The sequence below is a fragment of the Rhodamnia argentea genome, chromosome 10, assembly GCF_020921035.1.
Source record: "Rhodamnia argentea isolate NSW1041297 chromosome 10, ASM2092103v1, whole genome shotgun sequence".
Lineage (NCBI taxonomy): Eukaryota > Viridiplantae > Streptophyta > Magnoliopsida > Myrtales > Myrtaceae > Rhodamnia > Rhodamnia argentea.
Genome location: NC_063159.1, coordinates 4,300,945 through 4,323,963, shown reverse-complemented (window position 1 = coordinate 4,323,963; position 23,019 = coordinate 4,300,945). Strand labels below are relative to the sequence as shown.

The window sequence follows — 23,019 nt, the reverse complement described above, 5'->3', positions numbered from 1 at the left end:
GCCGGATGGACTAAATTGGCACAAAAAAAGGATTAGGTTGGCACAAATGCAAAATATTTATGATTAAATTGGCAAATTAAAATATTTAGAACTGAATTGGCAAAAATGTAAAAGGTTTATGACTTTTTTGACAATTTCCATTATAAAACATTTACCTTCGAAAAGGTAATTCGCCGATAAGCCTATGAACCATATAACCTAACTGCCTAGCCCCGAAAGAATTAGAGATGGTGCACTTCATGCGAACGCACACTTAGAAGAACAGAAATGGAAGGATGGTGGGTGTTCTCTCTGTCTCTGCTGGTTTAGTTATAGTTGTCTTTCTTGTTTAAGGTTGCTGGTAACTCCTCGTCGTAGTGCTCTATGACAGATTCCAAGTCAGGGGACTTCTCTTAGATGCGTTTTCTTAAGACTTGTCATTACCAGATCATATATGTCAAGCATCTCGTTCACTTCATCAAGAGGGGTCGTGCGGCGGTAGATCGCCGGTCTGTGGTGTATCAACGCTGAGGTTAGTCGATGATAGTGGGTCAGCCATGGACGGCGGGCGATGGCCATTGATCTACGATTGGTGTTCTAGCGGCTAACCAAATTTCTTTATGGGAAAAAGATGCTATCTCCCAATTAATGTAAATTGGAGATTCTCGTTGTATCTAAAATCTCAATCCTCATGTGCTTCTTTGACCCTGAATCGAGGGAGCTACTTGAGAGGACTGTCAAATCAATTGGGTTTTAGGAAGATATGCTTTCAAACCCGATTTGAACAGAGGTTTTCGCTATTTTTTGAATTTCAGATTACATTTATTTCGTAAAAACTAAATGATTTCGAAAACATTTACCTACAATGATCACTTGTATCATTTACAAAGATGAATAAACAAAAGAAAATTTCATCATCTACAGAAATGTTTAGACATAAATTATCGTTGACGATGAAAACATTTTACATTGACTAATTACTTGAAGAAATACATGATTTTGTTGGGGTTTGCGAGCAATATTCTATACAGAAGTTGAGGCGGTTACAGCACCCCGTAGAGAATTCTAACTAAAAGTTTGTCCATAAGGGTGGGGGTCTAAACAATGGGACATCATGCGACAAGAATACAAAGCAAGGAAACTACACAAATTAAACAGACTGGTCTAATCCTCAACTGCACAGTTTCTATAATTCCAGCATTCGGATTGCTAGAAGACTGACCAAACTAATCACTTCTCCATCAAAGGCCATTCTTAAGACCACCTCTTTCAATGATAATCGATTGGAAACTCCACTTTTAATTTAATTACACAAAAACGAATGCCGCCCTCCATCAGTCCATCAACTCCTGCTCCCTTCAGTCCCCTCTGCTGATGCATTGATTGCCTCCACGATTCCTAATATTCCTTGAGATGACAGCAACTCCTGTGACACTATAGTCAATGTACAAGACGGGCGATGAGGGCACTATGAATAACCAGCTCGTGCATCACAAAGATGAATCAGAGTCTCCACTCCTATAAGATGATTTCTCGAATTCTGAATCAAACACTGTTACCACGGGCAGGAATACCGTGCATTTGAAACCATTCGGGCATGCGGAATCTCTCATACAAGACTGGCCGTACGTCTCTTTGCAGAGAAAGGTGCTTGAGTAGAGGAAGGAGAACCTCCAAAAGCTTTACATGAAACTAATATCAGGAAGACATCATAAAAAAACATGGAGATGGTAATTTTTTTCATCCATAGTGGAAGGATTTAAAGTACCTGATCATCATATGGCTGTCCAGCTGAGAACGGGACACATGGTATTCCATTCAATGGTTGCAGCAAAAAGCTAAATGGGTTGTTGTCCACAATAACTATCCGACACATATCTTTTGATAAAAAAGATAGATCCTTCACATGTTCCCTATATTCCCTGTGAATCAAGCAGAGTGCGAATCTTGTTAATGAATCTGGTCAAGTCCACCAAGCTAGTAGCCAACACCAGGCGCCCATAGTAAAGGCAAGAATTTGAACTTCTGGTTGGTGCACACACGAATTAGATATATAAAACATATACAAATCGAAGCAAAAGGTCCAGGGCAAGTTTGCTAAATGTATCCCTCCCCTGAAAAGAACGGAACATCTAGCGACATTCACATCACCTGATAATGGTATAAGCACATCACAATACATGTTTTCCACTTCAACGAAGTTAGCAGACTCATTACCAATAAACCGGGTCTTTTTCTTAAATTTAACCATACCATTTTAGGTTTAAGAACTCCGGAGTTAGATCCTCCACATGCTTACCCGATATATTTCTTATCAGTAGGACAAAATAGAAGTACATGAAAGTGTCTCGTACGCCAAGAGTCATACAAAAAAGATATCATCCTTCAACATGATTCTTACAAAGGCACCAATGTTTTCAAAAGTGGACCAACGTGAAGGTCGGCCATGCCCGCAGTTCGTGATTTAACTGATTCAATGCATACTCCCAATTTAACGTATCATGTTAACATGGTTTATGTGATACAATTTGTACAAATAGGAAAGCAATAATGAAAAACCATGCCCAGGTATAAGAGCAGAAATTCCCACATTTGCATCTTGGATAATTAGGTTGAAATCCTGCATACCTCCTATTTTGTAACTAGCCGTGTAAACTCTAAAGCCTTTAGTGGTGTTGAAGAGTTATCCCACCTCATCTGAATCCAGGGTTTCTATTAGCCTTATATACATGTAGTCTCAACCCACTTAATGGCTTAAGCATTGGGTTGGAATTTCTAATGGTCAGTAACACAATTAATATGGTGTCGATAGTATGCAAAGAGAACCTTAGCCAAAATGGAAGAGTCTCATGTACTGCTCAAAGAGGGAAGGGGTTTGATCCTCTTTCCTTTCCCATTCCACTTCAGTTTTTGCATAATCAAAAACCAAAATGCAGGTCAAAATGTGTTGACCATTCTGCCTGTTTACTGTTGTTCTGCGTCAAAACCAGTTTTGATCAGTTTTTTTAGAGGAACAGACTGAAGATGAAGCAGAAGCAGATTTAAAGTTATTACCCAGTCCAAGCAGGCAAAGCTGCCATTCTGGTCTGCTTCAGAAACATTGACCATACAGATTACTATTATCGCCAGCAGTACATTTTTACGCAAGTTATCCTCTGGAAAAATGGTCACTTCTCAAATTATCATATCATTACTAGTTGGTATATATCTCTAGTCAATTCAAGCAAACATGGTTACTACAAAGCCAAAGGCTGGCATCCAAACTCTCCAACACTTTTAAAGATTACTCTTTTAATTGTAGATGTACAAGATCTTGCACATTCAAATAATTCCTTATCGGCCATCTTTTTCCATAAATGTAGTCAAGGCTCCAATTGTTTCTCAAATGAAGACATCTATGCAACATCTTCCTGCTCTGTAGATCCAAAAGCAATCTTCTTTTTGGGGGTAAACCTTGTCATAGAGAAGATGTGATGAAAACTATGTAATTCTCTCGTCCCAGATTAGCTGCTCCTACGTGACGAAAACAATGTCAACACCTTTACCTCAACTCTTGAAATTCCCCACTATTCCAGTAGAAAGTTTGTCTCATAACACGTCTTCAAGCTACCAAATCTATCCGTCAGTCAGTGAACTAAAACTGCCCCAACCTCATTCTAGATCTACCCAGTTACATAAGCCAACTACATCCACTACCATAAAGGGAGCGCTGGGGTTGAAGCAATGGCAAAACTTCTGTGGGTAGCAACGTTATATGTTTCCCTCAGTACATCCCGCATTTATTCGTATGATTAAGTAATCAGGAGGCACACCAGTGCTGTAAGAGACTGGAGAGAATAAGCTCTCGCTCTGGATGAGGAGAGAACTTGGATAAAGAGAAAACTTTTTCGAGTGAAAGAGGGAGTATCTTTCCACCTGATCCTTATCACTTACACAACTTAGAACCACAATTGGTTTAGGCTCAAAACGTTGAAACAGGTTTTCTGACAATAGCAGTAGCAAGTTTTAAGTAATTTGCACCAACTCCACTAGCTCTCAAGTGAGATCAATGATCCACAGGCTAACATAATATGCAACAGCAAACAGCTATAGTGTCTACTAGCCACAACCAAACATAACCTTCAAAAACCCACTATCTTATGAACGTCAACAGAAAATTCCATAGACTTCCATGCTAGATGAACTGCTTTTGCAAATTGGAAAGTAATGTACTCTAAGCTAACAACACATCAAAAGTTTGACAGCGTCTTATGATTCTGACCTTATCCAGTTTTAGATTGAAACTTACAAAGGTGAAGAGTCATTGCACATCCGGGCCTAGTTCATACACAAATCCTTCACCTTGTGCAAACTAACTATTTGATTATTTTGTTTTTGCAAGGCAACAACTTGCAGATAAGTTTCACTTGTCCATAATTTCACAAGTCATACATCAGATTGAGAAAAAAGAAAGAGGATGGGGTTATACCCGAGCCGGAACTGATCTCCTATCCTTAAATTTCTAATTTCAAGTAGTTCCTTTGAATGCAATCAATAATTAGCACAAACCGCTTAAAACAAAATTTACATTGTCCTAAGTGGAAATAATAGGATACAAAGAATATGCTTACGTGCTGACGGTCGAAGGGCGATAAAGACGTTCTCCAATCAGTTTGTCTTTGTCTATTCTGTCAACAAGCGGTCTGGCGTAATCTGCAGGGAGCCCAAGTAGTTAAGCCTATGCGCAAATTCACAGAAGGACGACAAACACTATGAAATTGATTAAAAAAATGGCAATACCTTCAAGACCCGCAGTAAATAAAATAAGGTTCGCAAATTCACCAATCCTTTCCAAGAACTCATGCAAACCAGGGCGTTCGAATACCGTTACGTAGTTCACTTTTGGTTTCCCATCACAATCCTTTAATAAGCAAGTACCACATTAATGACATTCTCAAAAGATTCCCATCACAAGTAATGAATGAAAGGTTTGGAAAGTAGGGACTGATTCCTGTGCTCTTTCCTTTAGTAAGTGGGCACCACATTAAATACATGCTCAAAAGAATTGGATGATGAGAGAGAGAGAGAGAGACCTTGTCAGAAGATACACATTCCAACTCAAACCACTTCAATCCAGCTTCTATTGCTTGAGCACGGATAATCTCGGGCAAGCTAGATGTTTCATATGCACACACTAGAGTCTCATCTAAGTCGAGAACAATCTGCATGTAGTTGAAGACGTATTTAACCGATCATTCTCATGAAATAACTAATTTATATTTAATCAAGTCAAAATGTATTAAACCATACTCCAACTGGAGATCAGCAAGAAACGCAGTACATCTCTACTCACATCATCTCTCAAAAGCGACACTTTTGACTATAGAGAGTTCAATCCAATGATGGCTACTTACATAACAAAATGAAAAGCAACAAAGCAGTAATTGTGATGTCAGCGAAGTTCACAAAAGACCCATTAGCAAATTATCACAGTATGCATGTTGCTAATCGAGCACATCCTGCATCGTGCGTTGCAAGTGACAAGCAAACATTTAAAACTTTCAAAAACCTACTAGCGAAGATAAAGAAAGGAAGGAAGTTGAATTGAGATCTTGCGATGACAACTTAAAGCTACTCACTTGCGTATTAATTCACTCAACCGATCACTCGAAAAGGAGGGAAAAAACGCCCAAGCAGCCATCAATACTTGCAATACTCACTGACAGCAACTAAGCCAGAATCCATCCGACGCCAGAATCAGCCAAAAAGAGAGAAATGGAGGGGGAAAAAAAACACGAATACAAAAGAAGAAGTGGGGTACCGTGAGCTTCTCGACGGCGACGAGATCATCGCCGGCGACGCTCCCGTCGCTGTCGGAGCCGGCGTGCTCGGGAGGGCAGGAATCCTGTAGTGGAATCTCGACGACGGGCAAGGGCTTGAACGGCGGAGAACAAGAAGGCGGCGTCGGCGGCGGCGGCGAGGAGTGGGAGGGAGCGGAGAGGAAGGATTGGCGGAGGCCGATGTAGGAGAGGAACTGGGCGAGGGAAGGGGTGCCGCGCAGGATCTGGAGGAAGATTTGGAGGAAGAAGGCGAGCCAGTTGAGGAGGCCCCTCCACACCTGCATCGACCGAGGCACGTACATCTCCGACGACGCTTGGTGGCCGTGGCCGTGGCCGCTCTCCGGTCGCCCCATGGAAGCACAAGGCTTCGAAGCTTGACCGATCCTGCTCTGTGGATTTCTGAACGGGCCTCCCTCCCTCCCTCGACAAAGTCTTTTCTTTGGACTGCTTTTGTTCTTCGTTCTTTTGTTGTCCATCCCCAGACAGTGAGGGGGAAGAGAGAGAGAGAAAGAAAGAATATTTTGATTATTTTATTTTCCAAATCGAATTCATGATTATCTTATTTTTACTTTATTTTTATCAACGAGTTTATGAATTTTCTAAATGAATTTATGATTACGAGACAGGTTCGAATCCTCGCCTTGGACCAAAACTTCCCTTGAAAGTCAAAACTGCTTGAGATTGCTTGTCAAATGACTCGATCGACATCGTAACGGTCGGCATCTGCTCTCGCGGAATTGTCGAGGATGTCGGGATAAGTAGGAATCGCAAATTTCGTCACCAAAGGTCGAATGTGACACATCTCGAGTAGGAAAAAGGCGAAATCCAATCGAATCGGCCGGTCCGGAGGCACGGAGGGGGAGGCAGCCAACTTAGCCATGCCATGCATATTGCATCGTCATATGGGTAAAGAGAGGGTTTATTTTCCAATTTCCCATGAGGTCTTGTTCTATTGGTTCTTTTTTCTCTCTCCCTTTTTGGAAATTAAAATTAGATTTTTTTCTTTTGGCCTTTTCCTTTATTTTTAATTGTATTTTTTTTAAAATTCATATGTGGGTCCCACCCCCAATTTACCTTAGCAATTGTCTAAGGAATATCTTAAACGTGACCTCATTGCCTCGATCACTCCATTTGGACTTTGCACGTGGCGAATTCAACGAGCAAATCAATCTTGACTTCGCTTAGCAATCCTCGCTGGTCGATGATGACCTCCTCGGGCAAAAGCCACAACCCCTTTTTAGGGTCCATTGCTTCTTCTTCTTCTTCTTCTCTCTCTCTCAAACCGTCGATCTCGTGTAATTAATTCCGATCTTGCTTGTTTAGTTTGTTGCAATCAAGATCTCTAGCCTGTTTAGTTCGTGCAGTCGCATCTTTCCGGAGGCGTTTGGCAATTTCGCTGATTTCACCGATCCGACATGACCAATTTATGTGGCAGAAATCGAAATCCACATCGAGGCGACACTCCATATCAATAATGTGAACTAAGGGAGAGAGTGAAAGGGATGCACTCCGACCTTCGCCCCTCCACCGTTAGTGAGTAATAGCTGGCGGCCCGGGTTTCGCGAAGAGTTCGACCTTGACTCGGGATGAACGCTGGCGGCATGCTTAACACATGCAAGTCAACCCCAATGAGAAGAAGAAAAAAGAAGTCTTTAAGAGAAAGACCCTCCCGACACAATCTTAGACGTTTGAAGTCGCTACCGGTATGAGAATGATGCATAATTATTTTTGTATCGGAGGAGTAGTGGCCGTCCGACCCTTTCGACCGAGCTCTCTCCCGTCGGTGGCGAGATGAAGAGAGCATGGCTTCGCCGCCCCAAATTCGCATCGAGGGTCATGATAAACTCGGACATCCAAACCGCAAACATCATCGGGCACAAAACCTTGAGGAACTAAAAACGACAACCACCTTTTCATTATCGTCGTATACGCAACCCAAAAATTCAATCGTACGGACCCCATCCAGCCACCAAGAGGGACATTTTCTATCGTGAAAAGTAAAAAAAAAAATAAAAAATTATATATTATGTTGATACCTATTCAAGCATAAAATTTTGAATTGAATTAATTTAGTTTTAATTTTTTTTACATTGGTATCGATTTAGTTCTTCCGATCAATTTTGATCAAAAGTCGCCGAAGATAAATGCTCGCGGTCCTAAGTGGCGTGACTGGCACCGACATGGACATTTTTTAGTAATTTCTTTTCATCGAAAATAATTTTTTTTTTATTTTTAAAAAATATTTTTTAATTGTTTTATTTCTGTCACTTTGGCCGACGAGGGTTGGGCGACCCTCGTCAAATCTAGACGAGGGCACACGATTTCTTGCCAAACCTGGCGAGATTGACCGAATTGGTACTAACACTAAGGATTTAGGACTTTTTGGTTTTTTTTCCTTCTAATGAAAATTGATTATGTAAAAAAATTTTGGGCAACCGTAAAATTAACATTATATTTTTTTATCGCAAAAAATAAATAATAATCACTTAAAAATTATTGTTCGGTTCACTTTTTTTAAGAATTTGTAATTCATAACATATTATTATGCTCGCAACCATTCATATGTTGGGAAATCCTTTTACGAATCAAGTCTTGGTAAGAGGTGCTTGATCACAAGAAATTGACGACGAATAATGACAAGAGCTTGATTTTGTAATCTAAAGAAGTCAAATACCGTTAAGGTCTAGGAGTCCCGTCCAACCTGCGTAAATCAATAATCCGACGTCCAAAATTTTCGGTTATTTCCATTCTAATACCTAAACTTAAATCTATCCCAACTATAGGTACTTGAGCATTGTTTTAGATTAATAATGTACCAATTAACCGCTTTTAATATTCGGGTTTTGTCGTATGATTTTCGAAAATAGAGCGACACGGTCAATAGAGAAAGAAAATATTCAGAATTATGTACACGTCGCATGATTTATTGATGATACCAATCGATTTCACGTAATTTATTCTTTTGCATGAACTCGTGCAGAGTTATAAAGACGACCATACATAGTCAAATAAGTGACAGTTCTATCGGCGTTATGTGAACCGTGCCAGGTCATTTAATAAAAAAGGGAAAACAAGTATTCGGCCCAGTAACGTTTGCACGACTGTAGGCCCGGCCCATCAAAGCAGCAGCTCCCCGGGTCAAAGACTCCGACTCCGACTCCGACCCGTCTCCAGGACCCATCAGCTCCTCGTTTGCGCAGCAAAATCCGTCAAATCCAATATCGGAACTCTTCTCAATTTCACAGAGAATCACTCGATCAGGGACGGGGAAGAAGAAGCTCAGAGAGAGAAAACCAGAGCACAGAGGGAGGAGAGAGAGGGAGGCGGAGAAGCATGGGCGTGGACTACTACAGGGTTCTCCAGGTGGACCGCAACGCCAAGGACGACGACCTGAAGAAGGCGTATCGGAAGCTCGCCATGAAGTGGCATCCCGACAAGAACCCCAACAACAAGAAGGACGCCGAGGCCAAATTCAAGCAAATCTCCGAAGCTTACGATGTACATTCCCCTGGCCCTCCTCACTTCTTGTTTTGTTCCCCGTTTGGATCCATTCTCCGTGTGCATGTCGGATTAGATTCTTCGATCGTGCGTGCGAAGTAGGTCTGCGTCTGTGTGGTCAGGTCTCGATTTAATTGTTCGATCGCGTGTTTTGGGTGTGCGTGCGTGTGGTTTGATTAGGTTTTGAGCGATCCGCAAAAGAGAGTGGTCTATGATCAGTACGGTGAAGAGGGGTTGAAGGGTCAGTTCCCGCCGCCGGGCGCCGGTGGGTTCTCGGAAGCCGCTGCCGGCGGCCCCACGTCCTTCCGCTTCAACCCAAGGAGCGCTGATGACATTTTCTCGGAGTTCTTCGGGTTCACGAGCCCATTTGGCGACATTGGTGGGTCGCGAGCAGGCGCGTCAGGTTTCCCGAGAGGCATGTTCGGGGAAGATATCTTTACGTCGTTGCGCGGCGGCGGTGGAGAAGGTTCAGTGCCGCGAAAAGCCCCACCAATTGAGAGGACATTGCCTTGTAGTTTGGAGGATCTGTATAAAGGGACCACCAAGAAGATGAAGATATCAAGAGATGTAATGGATAGTTCCGGGTAAGCTCGCATCGGTTTTAATGCATTTTTTTAACTTATTTGGTGATGTTCAGGCACAAGAAAAGATGATTTTGATGAACTGAGAAACTGTAAACTTTCCCAGTTTTGGCTTCAGTTGTTACTTTGATGCTTTTGCTATTAGTAGCTGCTATGCATTGGACGTCTCAACTAAAATCGCTTTTCTTGCTGTCATATTTCGCGATAATGAACTCAAGGTAGGATGGTGACTCTGTCATTAATGTAGTTCACGTGCAATAGATTTTCTTTCCGGAGCCAGGTGGTGTCTAGATATTGTAGTCTTGTTGTCATCTCTATTAACGCCTCCTTCAAGTAACAGCAATTCTATAATGTTTTGGTTTCCCTATAGACTACTGATGGTCCGCAAGTACTGTTGCTTCACCCCCACCCCACAACACCAAAACACCCCCCTCCCCCCCAAACACCAAACACCACCACCACCAAAATAGAAGAAAAACGAAAATAAAATAATAATAAGTACAGTGCTTGAGCCTATCAATTTCGCCATTTCTTGCAGAATGCTCTATTCATATTCTATATGTCAGTATAGAGCAGCGTAAGATGGACCTTGGCTAGAGAAACATGATTCAGTCCTGCTAGTTTTCTTTGTTTTGATTTTTTTTCTTCTTCTTGTATTGCTTGTGCTGTGTTTAAATGATTTATGCAACACCAGAATGGAAGGTGGATGAAGAGAGACGTTTGTACTAAAGAAAAGAGAGTTACATGCCAATCGTTACGAACCATATTGCTAGTTACGAGATAAATTGACGTACAACAGTCCACATATTTCTGTCAAATAACCAGACAATGTTTAGACTTTAGCACAGATCTACAAATGTCTGAGTGAACTATGAATGTGATAGGTTACTGGACGGGCCACATCAATTCTTGTGGTCTGTAAATCTAAGATTGATGCTCAGGATGCATTGATATCGTCCACTTGCGATGGATGATTTGTGATTAAATTCTTCTATGAGGCTATTTCCACTTAGTAAGAAATTGTTTGACAGTTAGCTCTAGTTTCCTTTCTTCCCCCCTGGTAAGAGTTGCTTATCTTCCTACCATTTTTAATTTTTTACCATAATAGACTTAATGCTAAAGGTTTTCGTTGGAAATCGGTCATTGTGATTTGTTGGGCTGGCAATACTGGACAGGACACATTTGCACCACAAGATATAAAACACAAATTACAGAGAGAACCCAAATATTACATAACACGACTTGCGTAATTTTATATGTTGGCACAACATGACATGAACTAATAGGTTTTCATCGTAATTCAATTGTTTGGCATGCAGAATCAAAATTGGGATGATTTAGGCTGACATGAATCACAAACACGAATTTGATACTCCAACACGTATTGCCAAATTGTTGATGCCCATTGTAGCTTGTCAAAGAGTGTAACTTGATGGATCCAACTTTTTAATTATAAGTCTTTCTTTTTTTATTTATATTTTATGGTGCGCATGCTAATTTTGTGGATACTAGCTATAGTGCTTTGTGCATTCTTATGCTCTATGCAGTAGGAGAAGGCATATGGAACTGATACAAAAAAGTTCACCATAAAATTTAAGTACACTTCCGCAAACATTCTATGGCATGTTTTCTGATAACCCTGGTTTTAGTTTGTCTAAAACACTCCTTTGAAGTGCAGTGATGCCTGATACTTCCTGAATCATCTAAACTAAATGCAAAAGAAAAGAAAAAACTCTCTATCATCTCAACTCAAATACTTGCACCTAGGTTGGTGTTAGTCCTCATATAGGCTGATCAGATGGTTGGACCATGATTTTATTTCCTTTGTAGTATATACCTGTATGTTAATGTTGTGAATCAGCGGTTTGAGCTCCAAGGAATTTGTTTCTTATTATCTTGGGATTCGAATACCCTCATTCCTAACCTTTTTTTTCCTTTAATTTGGTCAACAGTTAGTGACAAGCTTTTTTCTGGTTATGTCCTTATGTTTTATGAAAGAAAATTTCCTTGTCTGGAGAGATAGAAAAAAGGGGAGGAGGAGGGGGGGTGGTGTAAGTCAGGAGACTCTCGTAATCTCAGTGTGTGATCCTGAATGACCGTTGCCTGAGAAGTGGGTACTTTGAAGATAAAACGGTTATTATAATCAGTGTCTATCATGGGTTACATCGTGGTTGCCCAAGGAGAGACTACGCATAATAAGATCTTACCTTGGCAAGTCACATATTACGCACTTACTTTACCACTTGTTTTTTATTTGAGAAATCTTATTTATGCTATACTTGGGCTTTATTGACTCGTATCATATCATGGTTCAAGAGTTTAAATAAATGCTAGAGATTTGATAGTTCCTATCATAATGGATGACTACTTCATTTTATATTCTATTTCTATATAGGCTTGTTCTATGTGTGATTTTCGTTTATGGAGTATATACATTTTCCAAGACTGCTTCCAATATGTTAAGAAGGGTTGTATCTTTAAGAAGCGCAATAGGAAAAAGCGAGCGACAAATACTGCATATTCACTTTTATATGACTCTGAGGATTCTTCACCAGCTCATGCACTTCTCTGAATCTTGGGGCTGATGCTTCCCTTTTTCTTTTTTTTCCTAATTAATATCATTTCTCAAGAAATTACTATGCTGTTCTGAGGAGGATTTCATCCATTTGAGTATCATCTATGCATATCTCCATCTACTAATACATTGAATATGTCATTTAAAAGTCAATGCGTCATTAGTTTTATTTTGTAACTGTCTTAATGGACAGTTGAATGTGCCTCTTTGGGATGGTAAAATATTTTACTCTGCCTTGATGAGTTTTGAGCTCTCCTCTTTGTGGAAGTAGTTTGAATTGACCGAATCGTGTAAACCTTTGTGTTTGCTCCGTTTTTGTTTAATTTTGCAAGAGATCAATAAATTGTCTTTTATGAGGGGGGAAAACCAATATAATATCTTTTCCTCTCCTAATTTTTCTGATCTAGTGATCGAATAGGCATCTATGTAGAGAGTATATGGTAACATCTTTTCGTAACCTTTGAGATCAAGTGAATCTTCTCCAATGCTACGTCATTCTCTAAAGTCGCTTTTAACCTCTGTATGTGGTGGTCACTCTTTTACACAAGTTGTCTGATAACTGGCATCGGATTCGCAAGTTATACTCTGGTCAATGATGGTAAACTCTAGTGGTTTTTTTCTAACCCGTGTTAGGTCATGGTTGTTGGCCTCATACATATACCTGTGAGGGGCTCTGGTGGCCATTTTAGTTGCTCTGTCTTCATAGTGAGTTGGTAAATTGAAGAACATTGATTGGGCCGAGTGACCTTTTTATTTTTGATCTTTTCGTGAGTTCTCTATGTGGATTGTATTATGTTAGAAGCATTCGTTGGGCTGTGAATATACCCACTTCTGCGCTCGGAAATCTAAAGAATTTCCCATTGACTGCATAAAACTGATGTGTCATGGGAATCAAACTCGACTTTCTTGGCTGGGGAGTCTCCATTGCTTGATATAGGTTCGACAAATTTGTTCATGTATAGCCAATCCTCTTTTTTTTTTTTTTAGCACCTCAATTTGTGCAAGAAACATCCTTCAGTGACTGGGGTCGCGTTGATATTTGCATGTCATTTAGTAACTTCCCAAGGGATGTCTGTGGAATATTGGGAATTTTGAGCTTATTTAAGAAACTATATTCATATAGATACCTAAGTTTGAGATATGGTGAAAAGTCATTGATCAATAATTTCAATGTGCTTGATAATTTACATTAGTATTTGTGTTCTTACCAGTTTCTGCTGTTTTTTGGTTGTTTCTCATATAGGAGACCTACCACAGTAGAGGAAATTCTTACTATCGAGATTAAGCCGGGTTGGAAGAAAGGAACTAAGATCACATTCCCAGAGAAGGGAAATGAGCAGCGGGGCATTATACCCTCGGATCTTGTCTTTATTATTGATGAGAAGCCTCATGGTGTCTTCAAGAGGGACGGAAACGATCTTGTTGTTACCCAGAAGATTTCCTTGGTGGAAGCACTTACTGGATACACAGCACAGATCACAACGCTTGATGGCCGAGATCTCACTGTTCCAATTAACTCCGTGATAGGTCCTACATACGAAGAAGTCGTTAAAGGGGAAGGCATGCCCATCCCTAAAGAACCTTCCAGGAAGGGGAACTTGAGGATAAAGTTCAATATTAAGTTCCCTACGAGGCTTACATCCGAGCAGAAAGCTGGTATCAAGAAATTGTTAACATCGTCATAAAGTACCAGTGGTAAGCCCTCCCTACCATCTGTGAAGATCAGTGTAACCCGTCTTCATTTGTTTTTTTGTCTTTTTTTTTTTTTTTTTTTTAAGTTAGATTATGCTGGAAAGGTTTGGTGCCATGCATGGATGGCGCGAATTCTGCCAAAAAAGTGTTGGGAAGTCTTGGTGGTAATTGTCATCTGTTATTCACCATCTTCATTCTTCTTTTAAGCTTTCAAACTTGATTGTGCAGTTGTCTTGTTCAAACCGGACACCTCTTTCGCTTTCGAAATGCAGAGAAGTGGATGAGATGAATGTAAGACGTTCAGGTTTAAGTGCAACCCATGATTTCTGGAAGGAAAATAGGAAGTCTCTATTGCTTGTGTGCACCTTCATTATTCTAAGCGTGTGCTGCACTTGGGAAGAGAGTTATCTTGCGCCCCTAGTCATGAACTGAACTGACTTTGCTTTGTCTGAGATTACGTCGAAAGCTCATTGTTTTCTGCTAGTTTATTTCTCCTTTTATCATTGAAAAGGTTGAAAAAGGTATGATTATGGGCCACCCTTCCCACCCCCCCTAGACGATACGACACCGGAACAGTTCCACACCTGGAAAAGGTCGAAATGTTCATTTTGAGCAAACCCTTTGCCGCTGTACCACTAGATGCGAGTTGGAATAACGTCGGGGCGATCCCTGCATCTGGCGCACAAGTTGAATCTAGCCCAGACTCAAACGGGCAAAAGAAAAAAATGAGGGCAGGACCAAGTTGATCCCTAGATTTGACGATTCCCCTCAAAATCAATGAAAGCTGAGACGGAAAATCTCCCAAGTTGTCCGTCATTAGACCGGGTTCGCATCAACAGGACCAAGATATGTCGTCGGTCCACACTGCTGGCTGCAGCCACGGGCCCATCACAACTTTCTTTGACTCTTTTGACCACGTCAACTTCGCTTTTTATGCCAAAAGGACCCCTTCGTGTCCCTCATTTAGCATCCCCCAACCCCACAATCAAATCGAGAAGACGTTAATTTCACGACTGTGGTATTTGACTAATCTCCATCGCTATCCAGCCCAGCCCCACGTGTACCAAATAATACTCGGAACTTTAGCGAAGAACGACCCAACCTTGCCTTTAAGGGCTTACTTCGAATTGACATGCCGGGACTCGAAAGCAGAATTTAACGCCGTTCGTATTTTCAAGAAAGAGCCGAAGGGATTTTGCAAATTACTCTGCTCGATTTGCTGTGAGGGAGAGAAGAGAATGGATTGAGAGGAGAGTACCCTATAAAAATTCTCTACATTGAACGACGGCGTTTCAGAGTTTAATCACTCAATCAGTTACTTAGGATTTAGTCTCTCAATTGTGATAAATGATGAGATAAGTTTCTCAAATCACTTGGAATTCTTCTGATCGAGTCACCATCTGATCCATTACAAACGACCACCAGTATTATGACACGTGCCATTTTCAAATCTGGAATAATATCTACGTTGGGTCCACACAAATGATGTTTTCCGATGGCAGCCATGTCACTCGTTTTCCCGGTTTTTATCCTCTTTTTTTTTTTTTTTTAATTTTTTCAGTCACTCGATGGACGACACATACTGCATGAACTCCACGTCATTCTCGAGCCCCGCCATCGTCTCCGGCGCCAGCACCACCTCGAGATCGACGGATCCGCCGCCCTCCCGCCCGGGGAACGCCGAGATCTTCCCGTCGAACTTGTTCGCCCTGCCGCTCCTCACGGCCAACGGCCGGCCCCACCCGAAGTCGTTCTCGTACATCGGGAACCTCGGCGAGCTCCCCATCGTGATCGACGCCCCGTCGAAGTTCCCCAGCGGGAACAGCCGCGGCTCCCTCTCCCAGCCCTCCACGCCCCGCCGCACCGTCGCATCGCCGTGTGCCACGACGTTCCGGTGCAACAGCCCCGCGCACCACCCCAGGTCGTGGGACAGCAGCTCTCCAGCGGAGGCGACGGTCGGGATGCTCTGGATCGCGTTGCCGAAGTAGTACGGCTCGAGCCGCGGTTCGAGCCGGTGACGGCAGTTGACCGCCATCCGGAACGTCGTTATCTTGGATGGAGCCAGTTTCCTCGCGCGCGTGACGCTCCGCCACAGCTTCCCGCAAAGCGACTGGAACGACGATATCTCCGTCGGCGCTACCTTGTTGTTCCCGGCCTTGAAGCCGTCGTTGCTCTGCTTCCCCATGATCTCGGCCACCGCCGGGGAGACGCCAGCGCTGTTGGCAACTAACTTCATCTTCAGGATCGCGGCTCGGCTGAAGTGGAAGATCCGCTCGCGCAGGGGCTCGTCCTGGGAGAACGTGGCGGCCGGGCCGCCTGAGGGGAGGCGGAGGACCGCCGACGGCGAGATGAACACGTTTTCGCGGTGGAAATCCGGGGAGTTCGACGGGCGTTTCGATCCCTGGGCGGCCTCGGCGAACGCGTTGAAGAAGTGCCAGAATGAGGTACCGTCGGTGACGGCGTGGTTGACAGTGCAGCCGACGAAGACGCCGTCGGCCAGCTCGGTGATCTGGACGGCGAGCAGTGGGAGGAAGTGGCCGTTGTAGCTGACGGTCCGGTCAAAGGCGAAGAATTGCTTGACGCAATCCGGTACGTCCCTGTCGGGGGAGAGGACGCCGCGGACGGTGAGGTGCTTGGCCTTGGCCTCGATGAAGTCGACTCCGGCGTCGTTGCAGAGAATGTGGACGTGGCCGAGAGGGTCGGTAGAGAGGCGGCCGGCGAGGGCGGGGAAGTGGGAGAGGGTAAGGGAGAGGGCCCGCTTAAAGAGGAGGACGAGGTCGGAGAAGTTGAGGAGAGGTGGGGCGGAGAGGAGGACACCCTTTTGGATGTAGTGGCAGGAAAGCATCGGGAGGTCGGAGACCGAGAGCTTCAGCGAACTGGCGGCGGCGGCGGAGGAGGGGTAGACGGTGGATTTGGAGATGATGGTGAGGGATGGAGAGGAGGATGGCATTTTGGTGATTATGGGGGAGTGGTGTGTGGCGGTTGGTTTCGTTATTGGTGGTTGTGTGTTGGGATTTGGTCGGAGGGAGAAGGGGATGTTGTGGGGGTTTATATAGGAGGAAGGTCGGGGTTGGGAGTGTTGGGTTCATGCATTTGGAGCACAAGTTTCGTTTCAAATTATTATTGCATAGACTGGATGTATGCACTTTCAGTGCATGTCGAATTTATAGATCACGCGAATCTCATGTGATTTAAATCCTGAATTCTAAATTCACGTGGTTTCTAATGGTACAGTATCATCTACTCCGTCTAGGCGATGAGATTGATTTTATTGAATAATCAGCATCATCGACAGATACTTTAGCAAAATGATGTGATCGGGCCAATGATATTTCAATTTGGTCGATTGGGTCGGCAGCATTGTTGTGTGCCTCCTAGACATTATAATACATTCACAAGAGCTTGCGATGATATCATCTGTAATGTGGGGTTCGTACTACCTCGTGAGTGTGAAAGATGGTATGTTCCTGGCTAAACAACAAGACACTTAAATCTGAATGTAAATGCGTCGCCATAGTCAAAGTAATCATCTTGGGTTTGAATAACCATCTTGATCCTAATTGCGCACGTTCTTCTTCTTTTTTTTATCTTTTGAAATGACACTAATGTATATACACATCGTGTAAAAGATTCTTCATTATAGCAAAACTATTTCACATGTGTGTCGTCTCCAGGACAAAGATCTTCTAGCCTGCATGGTACTTTCAATCGTATGTATGTAAATGAGGTAGGATTAGCATCAATGGCTAAAAATATACTTAGATACTTTCCTGGGTACTATGAAAGGTAGATGATCAAGGTCCCATGTTGTTTATAGGATTTTGCCAACATAACAATTTAGATTCTTGAAAGAGTAGACCCCACAATAATTTTTAATTATTTGTTATTCATTTTTTATGGCTCACAACATGCTGTCAATCTTACAGTAGATACAAAACTGTTATATAAGCATATTCCTTGTTTATAATGCCAATTTTTATTGTTTCTTTTTTTTTTTTTTAGCATAACAGTTTAGATTCTTGAAAAAGTGGACCCCGCAATAATTTTTAATTATTTGTTATTCATTTTTGGGATTTAAGAAGATGACAGCGTAACAGAATAAAAGTGCAATATTAATCATAAATGTTATGAATAGCAAAAAATATTTAGCAATCATAACATGACTCACCTTTGATCTTATACGTTGCATTCTACCGTTATACTGTCATATTGTCATGCTAGTGGGATCTTTCATTTTTTACGGTTCACAACATACCGCTAATTTCACAATAAATAATCATTTTTTATTTTTATTTTTATTTGGCATTTTCGTCGAAAACAAAGTATTATGATGGGAGAGAGAAAAGATTTGGGACACATGGAGCATAAGGAGATAAGGATAAAACAAGGGTCATTGTCATGAGATTATTAGATTTCGTTAGACTTGTATCCTTTGTCGTTTTAGGTTTTCACTGTTGTACTTTTGTGTTGTGCTTGCTTTTGATTAACGCAGTGTGCATTGCATGTAGAAGATAAAGAGGGAAAAAAGCTCATCAAGGCTAGTGGTTCAATCAAGCCTATATTATAAGGCAAGCTACTCCCAATCAATCCCTAAGTGGAACGACATTATTTTTTTTATTGTGGACGTGTCACTGTAATTCTACCTAAAATATTTCCAGGTATGATCGGGCACTTATATAGTAAGGTTGTCCAACAATTAAGACATGATGGGGTCGAAAATTGGCATGTGCATGCCTACGATGATTCGACTCGTTCCATGTGGGTCGAGCTTCCAGAAAGATTACTCAAGATGGTGACCATTTGGGTGTAGCGGATTGTTATTATGCACTTGGGGCGTGATGGTTTGATGGTGGTGGAGCAGTGCACCCACCGGAAGTGCGGGAGTTGAGTGGACTCGAGACAAAGTGTTTCGGTAGGAGAGTCGCCTCTGGAAAACTACCTACCTCGGGAGGTGCTAGGCTATCGGCCGACATTGATAAGGATGCCGATGGTAGAAGTGAGAAAGTATATAACACCCCAATCTTGAACCACTGATTGAAAATGGCTTGTGACTTGAATCATAAGCATTACGCCTCACTCCAAGCTACAGGGTTACCACCTTGAACACTCCTTCTGGAGAGCTCGAACTGTAACAATAATTGTGGCCCACATGATATTATTAATAATGATTTAATGTTTACGTAAATGCTAAAATCCACTGATTATAAAAGGGTGCAACTATCTTGCTTTGATGGAAGACACCTCTTGAATAGGCATCTGTTGATAAATATAAAAAGGCCTAGTCCTCTCTTCACTTGAGTTGCGAGTTCACAACGAGGTACTGTTGTATCTCTTTCCATCAGAAAAACAATACAAAAGGACAGCGAATTAAGGGAGAGAAATCAGGTTCTTCATTGGTCGCGACCTAAAAATTAGGTTTTTAGGTTAATGGATTATTAGGTTAATTAGATGAATTAATTAACCTAATACGGACTCTCCCAAGCCCTACCAATTCACAACTTAGGTTTGATTTTTAATTTAGGAGCCGCCACTAATCTTTTTTGGTAGGTAGATTAGATACCTAAATAAAGTACAGGAGAATACTTTATTTTCTGCTAACCGGAGGTTTAGGGTTCGGGGACTTGATTATGTTAATTTTTAATTAACACCCTTTCGGTACCAAATTTCATGAAAATGCCTTTTCCCGATTGATGATTTGTGATTTTGATTTCCTTTTTTTTTTTCGGATTTTCCCTTCTTTTTTTATTTTCGAATTTTTGAATTGAAACAGATGAATTTGAACAAAATTAAACAAAAATGCCCATAATATACCTTTAAATCCGATTTTCCGATAAATCTTCTCATTCCCGAAGATCCGGGTCAGAGTGAGATTTTATCCGCTACATCCTCGAGGATTCGAGCCGGTATGCGGATAATATATAGAAATACAACGACCCTTCTCGCCAAAGGGCAGAATACGAGTTTCTATATTTAAATCACCATCCCATTCCACGAGATCGTGGCTAAGGCGTGTGATTTAATTTTTCGACTGGACTAGGCACCAGGGAGCATACATTATAAGCAGTTTTGTTTAAAGATGTGCAAATATTTATTGAATTTTTGAAAATCCTTAAGGGATTCTGAAATTTTCAAGGAGATAGGCTCCTATCCACAAAGGATCAACATCTTTTAAAAATTAGAAAGATTATCTTCTAAAATTTTTCAAAGTATATCAGATAATTTCCCGAATTTTAAAGATGCGGTCAATATCTATAAAAAAAAAATCAGATTGAATCTTGAGTTATTTGAATATTCCGAAAATATATCAATATTCTACAAGATATGATTGTCTCAAAATCCAGTGTGATCTTATCCCTAAATGCTCTAATTTTCGAATTTTCCAAGGATCATCAGATTATACGTAAATGCTCAAGATAAAGATCGTGGTTCAGATCCTTCGAAATCCAAACCGCAAGATAATTGAAATCCAGAAATATATATCGACCGAAGATAACATGCTCAATATATTCTCAATTTCAAAAAAAAGTTAAGTGATTAGATTCACCAAATAAACAAATCAGACAAGCAATCTTCAGCATATCAACGGATCAAGCAAAAAGTCGCATATGATCAGAAAATCAAGTGCCAAAAAAATGATCATCAGCAAACAAACGTCACGAGGGACGGCCAAATCGAACGCTAAACGGCAGCGAACCTCAACCCTAAACAGCGGCTGATTTTAACCATGAATAGCAACAAGTTTTTACATTTAACAGTTGTAGCTTTCGTCATTAAACTGCAGCAAGTTCCAGTACTTAACAGCATGCAAAAACATCCTAAACAGCAGGAATTCCTCCCTAAAACAGTAGCCAAAAAAGTGCTAAAACAACGGTGATTTCAACGTGAAAACAACAATGATTTCAGCAAGAAAATTGCAGCGAAACAACATGCGAATAAAGCGAATAGCAACATTGAACAGAGGCAAAAACAGCAGCAATTTTGTATCGTTAATGACAATAAAAATCAAACATCAAACCATGGCGAATTTAGCATTAAACAGCATGAAACAGCAATGGTTTTTAGTGTGAAACAACAGTAAAAACAAGATAAAAAAACATGCTCGAATCAAGGCTGAAAGTATATGAAGATTACCTTAGTTCGCGAGACAAAACTCGGACCAATTCGATGCAAAAACGCCTATGGACAGCAGCTTCGATCGTGCCTCGTTCTCCTCTTCTTGCGCTTGCCCTTTCTCAGCCGTGTGTGCCTTTTCCTTGGTCTCCCTCAATCTCACGTGAATCTCAATTTTCTGAATCCAAAAATCCCCTCTAACCCCAGGCATAAAGATGTATTTATAGAGAAAACTAGGGCTTTGAGTTGTAGGGTTTAAACCGTTAGATCAAAAGCTCCAATTAGATATCGATCGTTAGATCGAAAATTTTGATCTTGAGGAGTCGACTCTTACAATTTTCGGCCAAATGAATGAGGAGGGAGAAATGGGCTATTTTTCAATGTTTTATGGGCTCGTTTTGTGATTCCGGACTCACCTAGACCTTAACTAATAAAATGGGTAATTAATTAAGGCCTTTTTGCAATTTTAAGATCTCAAACGGGCTGTTTTGAGTCCAAAATCATAGTAAAAAAATTCCGCACCCTCCCTAATGACTTTCGGGTCGATTTTAACTCGGTCGTCCGTTGGAATCATGCTCAATTGACTCATCTCTGGACCTACCCGACATGACGAAAATTAAATATGCAATGCACGAAAATTTATTTTTTGTGAGAATTATGAATAACTCTCATTTTTATGAATGATTTTCTAAAAATCAAAATTTAGGTGTCAACACTCCCGTTTTCTGCAACAATCATCCTTGATGTTATCACTATGGATTAAGATATATCTTCATCTTTCTTATCGTGAAAATCACGAATATCGAGAATTCGTTGATGTTGAATTTCCGCATAGAGGTTTTGCTATTAAATTTCTAACACGAACTTCATGAGAAATGGACTGAGCCGTTAAAAAATATTTTTTTAGAATCTATAATGATAACTGATCAATAAAACACCTGTTCGAAAACTCATCAATCAAGCATGTGAGTATTTTTCTGACTAGTTTTTTTTTTTCAGTAACTATAGCACGCACTGCCAGTTTGAACCCTTCAAATAAAGTAAGAATAATATCGTTTATGTTAAGTTATCTTTATAACGATGTTATACGTTCTAACAGAATTTTTTTCACCATCTCACAGGAGAAATTATCCAGATCGATCTAAAATATTTTGTACGGATACTGATTCAGTTTTAAACTTTTCAATTTTGCGAGTCGAGTCCTCGCCATCTAGCAAAATTGAGAAGTTCCTTAAATCTTACAAATTATTGGATACTAACTGTTAATTAGCATGCGAGAGATGCGCGTCGGCTCCGGTTCGACCGTGAAGCAAAACTATTTCGATTTAGTTAGTTCGATCTCAGGGTCGTGTAACACACATATGGATTGACTAGCTTCGCTTTGACTCGACAGAGCACATCAAACGATGGGGACAAAAGAAACATCGTCCTGTTTTGTAGGGAATGTCGACTTCCTCTAGAAAAGGTGGAAGCCAAGGCGCGACGACTTTGTTTGACCTTCGCGAAAACGCGCTTTCATGTTAAACGTGAATCCCTTCCTCCCCGCGTTCCTCGTCTTGAAAAGTAGAAAATCGGGTAAAATGTGTTGACATTGACGAATACTTCGAGAATTCTTATTTCTCATACCGGGCATGCTCACATGAGCTTAAAAAAACTAAAGTATGAATCGACGATATATGACCCATGCACATGAAATGCGAGGATTTTAGGGCAACGCCTCCGAAACGGGGGTCCCCCCTGCCTAGTCAGAGGACGGAGGTTCCGC

At 41.3% G+C, this 23,019-nt stretch overlaps 3 protein-coding genes and 1 long non-coding RNA gene across 4 annotated transcripts; 1 reads left to right on the top strand and 3 right to left on the bottom strand.

Annotated features, from left to right (window-relative positions):
* Positions 1-1,108: 1,108 nt before the first annotated feature.
* On the bottom strand, positions 1,109-6,278 carry LOC115745763 (carboxy-terminal domain RNA polymerase II polypeptide A small phosphatase 1-like). Its single transcript, XM_030681338.2, has 6 exons — positions 5,780-6,278; positions 5,052-5,180; positions 4,759-4,879; positions 4,590-4,671; positions 1,748-1,901; positions 1,109-1,659 (listed from the first exon to the last, which is right to left on the bottom strand). The coding sequence occupies exons 1-6, from the start codon at positions 6,272-6,274 to the stop codon at positions 1,525-1,527; spliced, it is 1,116 nt and encodes a 371-aa protein (XP_030537198.2). The 5' UTR covers positions 6,275-6,278; the 3' UTR covers positions 1,109-1,524.
* A 2,749-nt stretch (positions 6,279-9,027) lies between these two features.
* Positions 9,028-14,478, top strand: LOC115745764 (dnaJ homolog subfamily B member 1). The gene is made up of 3 exons (XM_030681339.2): positions 9,028-9,296; positions 9,477-9,880; positions 13,696-14,478. Exons 1-3 carry the CDS (start codon positions 9,132-9,134, stop codon positions 14,135-14,137), a joined length of 1,011 nt encoding a protein of 336 aa, XP_030537199.1. The 5' UTR covers positions 9,028-9,131; the 3' UTR covers positions 14,138-14,478.
* On the bottom strand, positions 13,206-13,689 carry LOC125312619. Its single transcript, XR_007196674.1, has 2 exons — positions 13,443-13,689; positions 13,206-13,371 (listed from the first exon to the last, which is right to left on the bottom strand). It is a non-coding gene; the product is annotated as an uncharacterized LOC125312619 (long non-coding RNA).
* Positions 14,479-15,488: 1,010 nt separating the features above from the next.
* Positions 15,489-17,181, bottom strand: LOC115745761 (BAHD acyltransferase DCR). Its single transcript, XM_030681337.2, has one exon. It carries the CDS (start codon positions 17,092-17,094, stop codon positions 15,706-15,708), a length of 1,389 nt encoding a protein of 462 aa, XP_030537197.1. The 5' UTR covers positions 17,095-17,181; the 3' UTR covers positions 15,489-15,705.
* Positions 17,182-23,019: the final 5,838 nt, after the last annotated feature.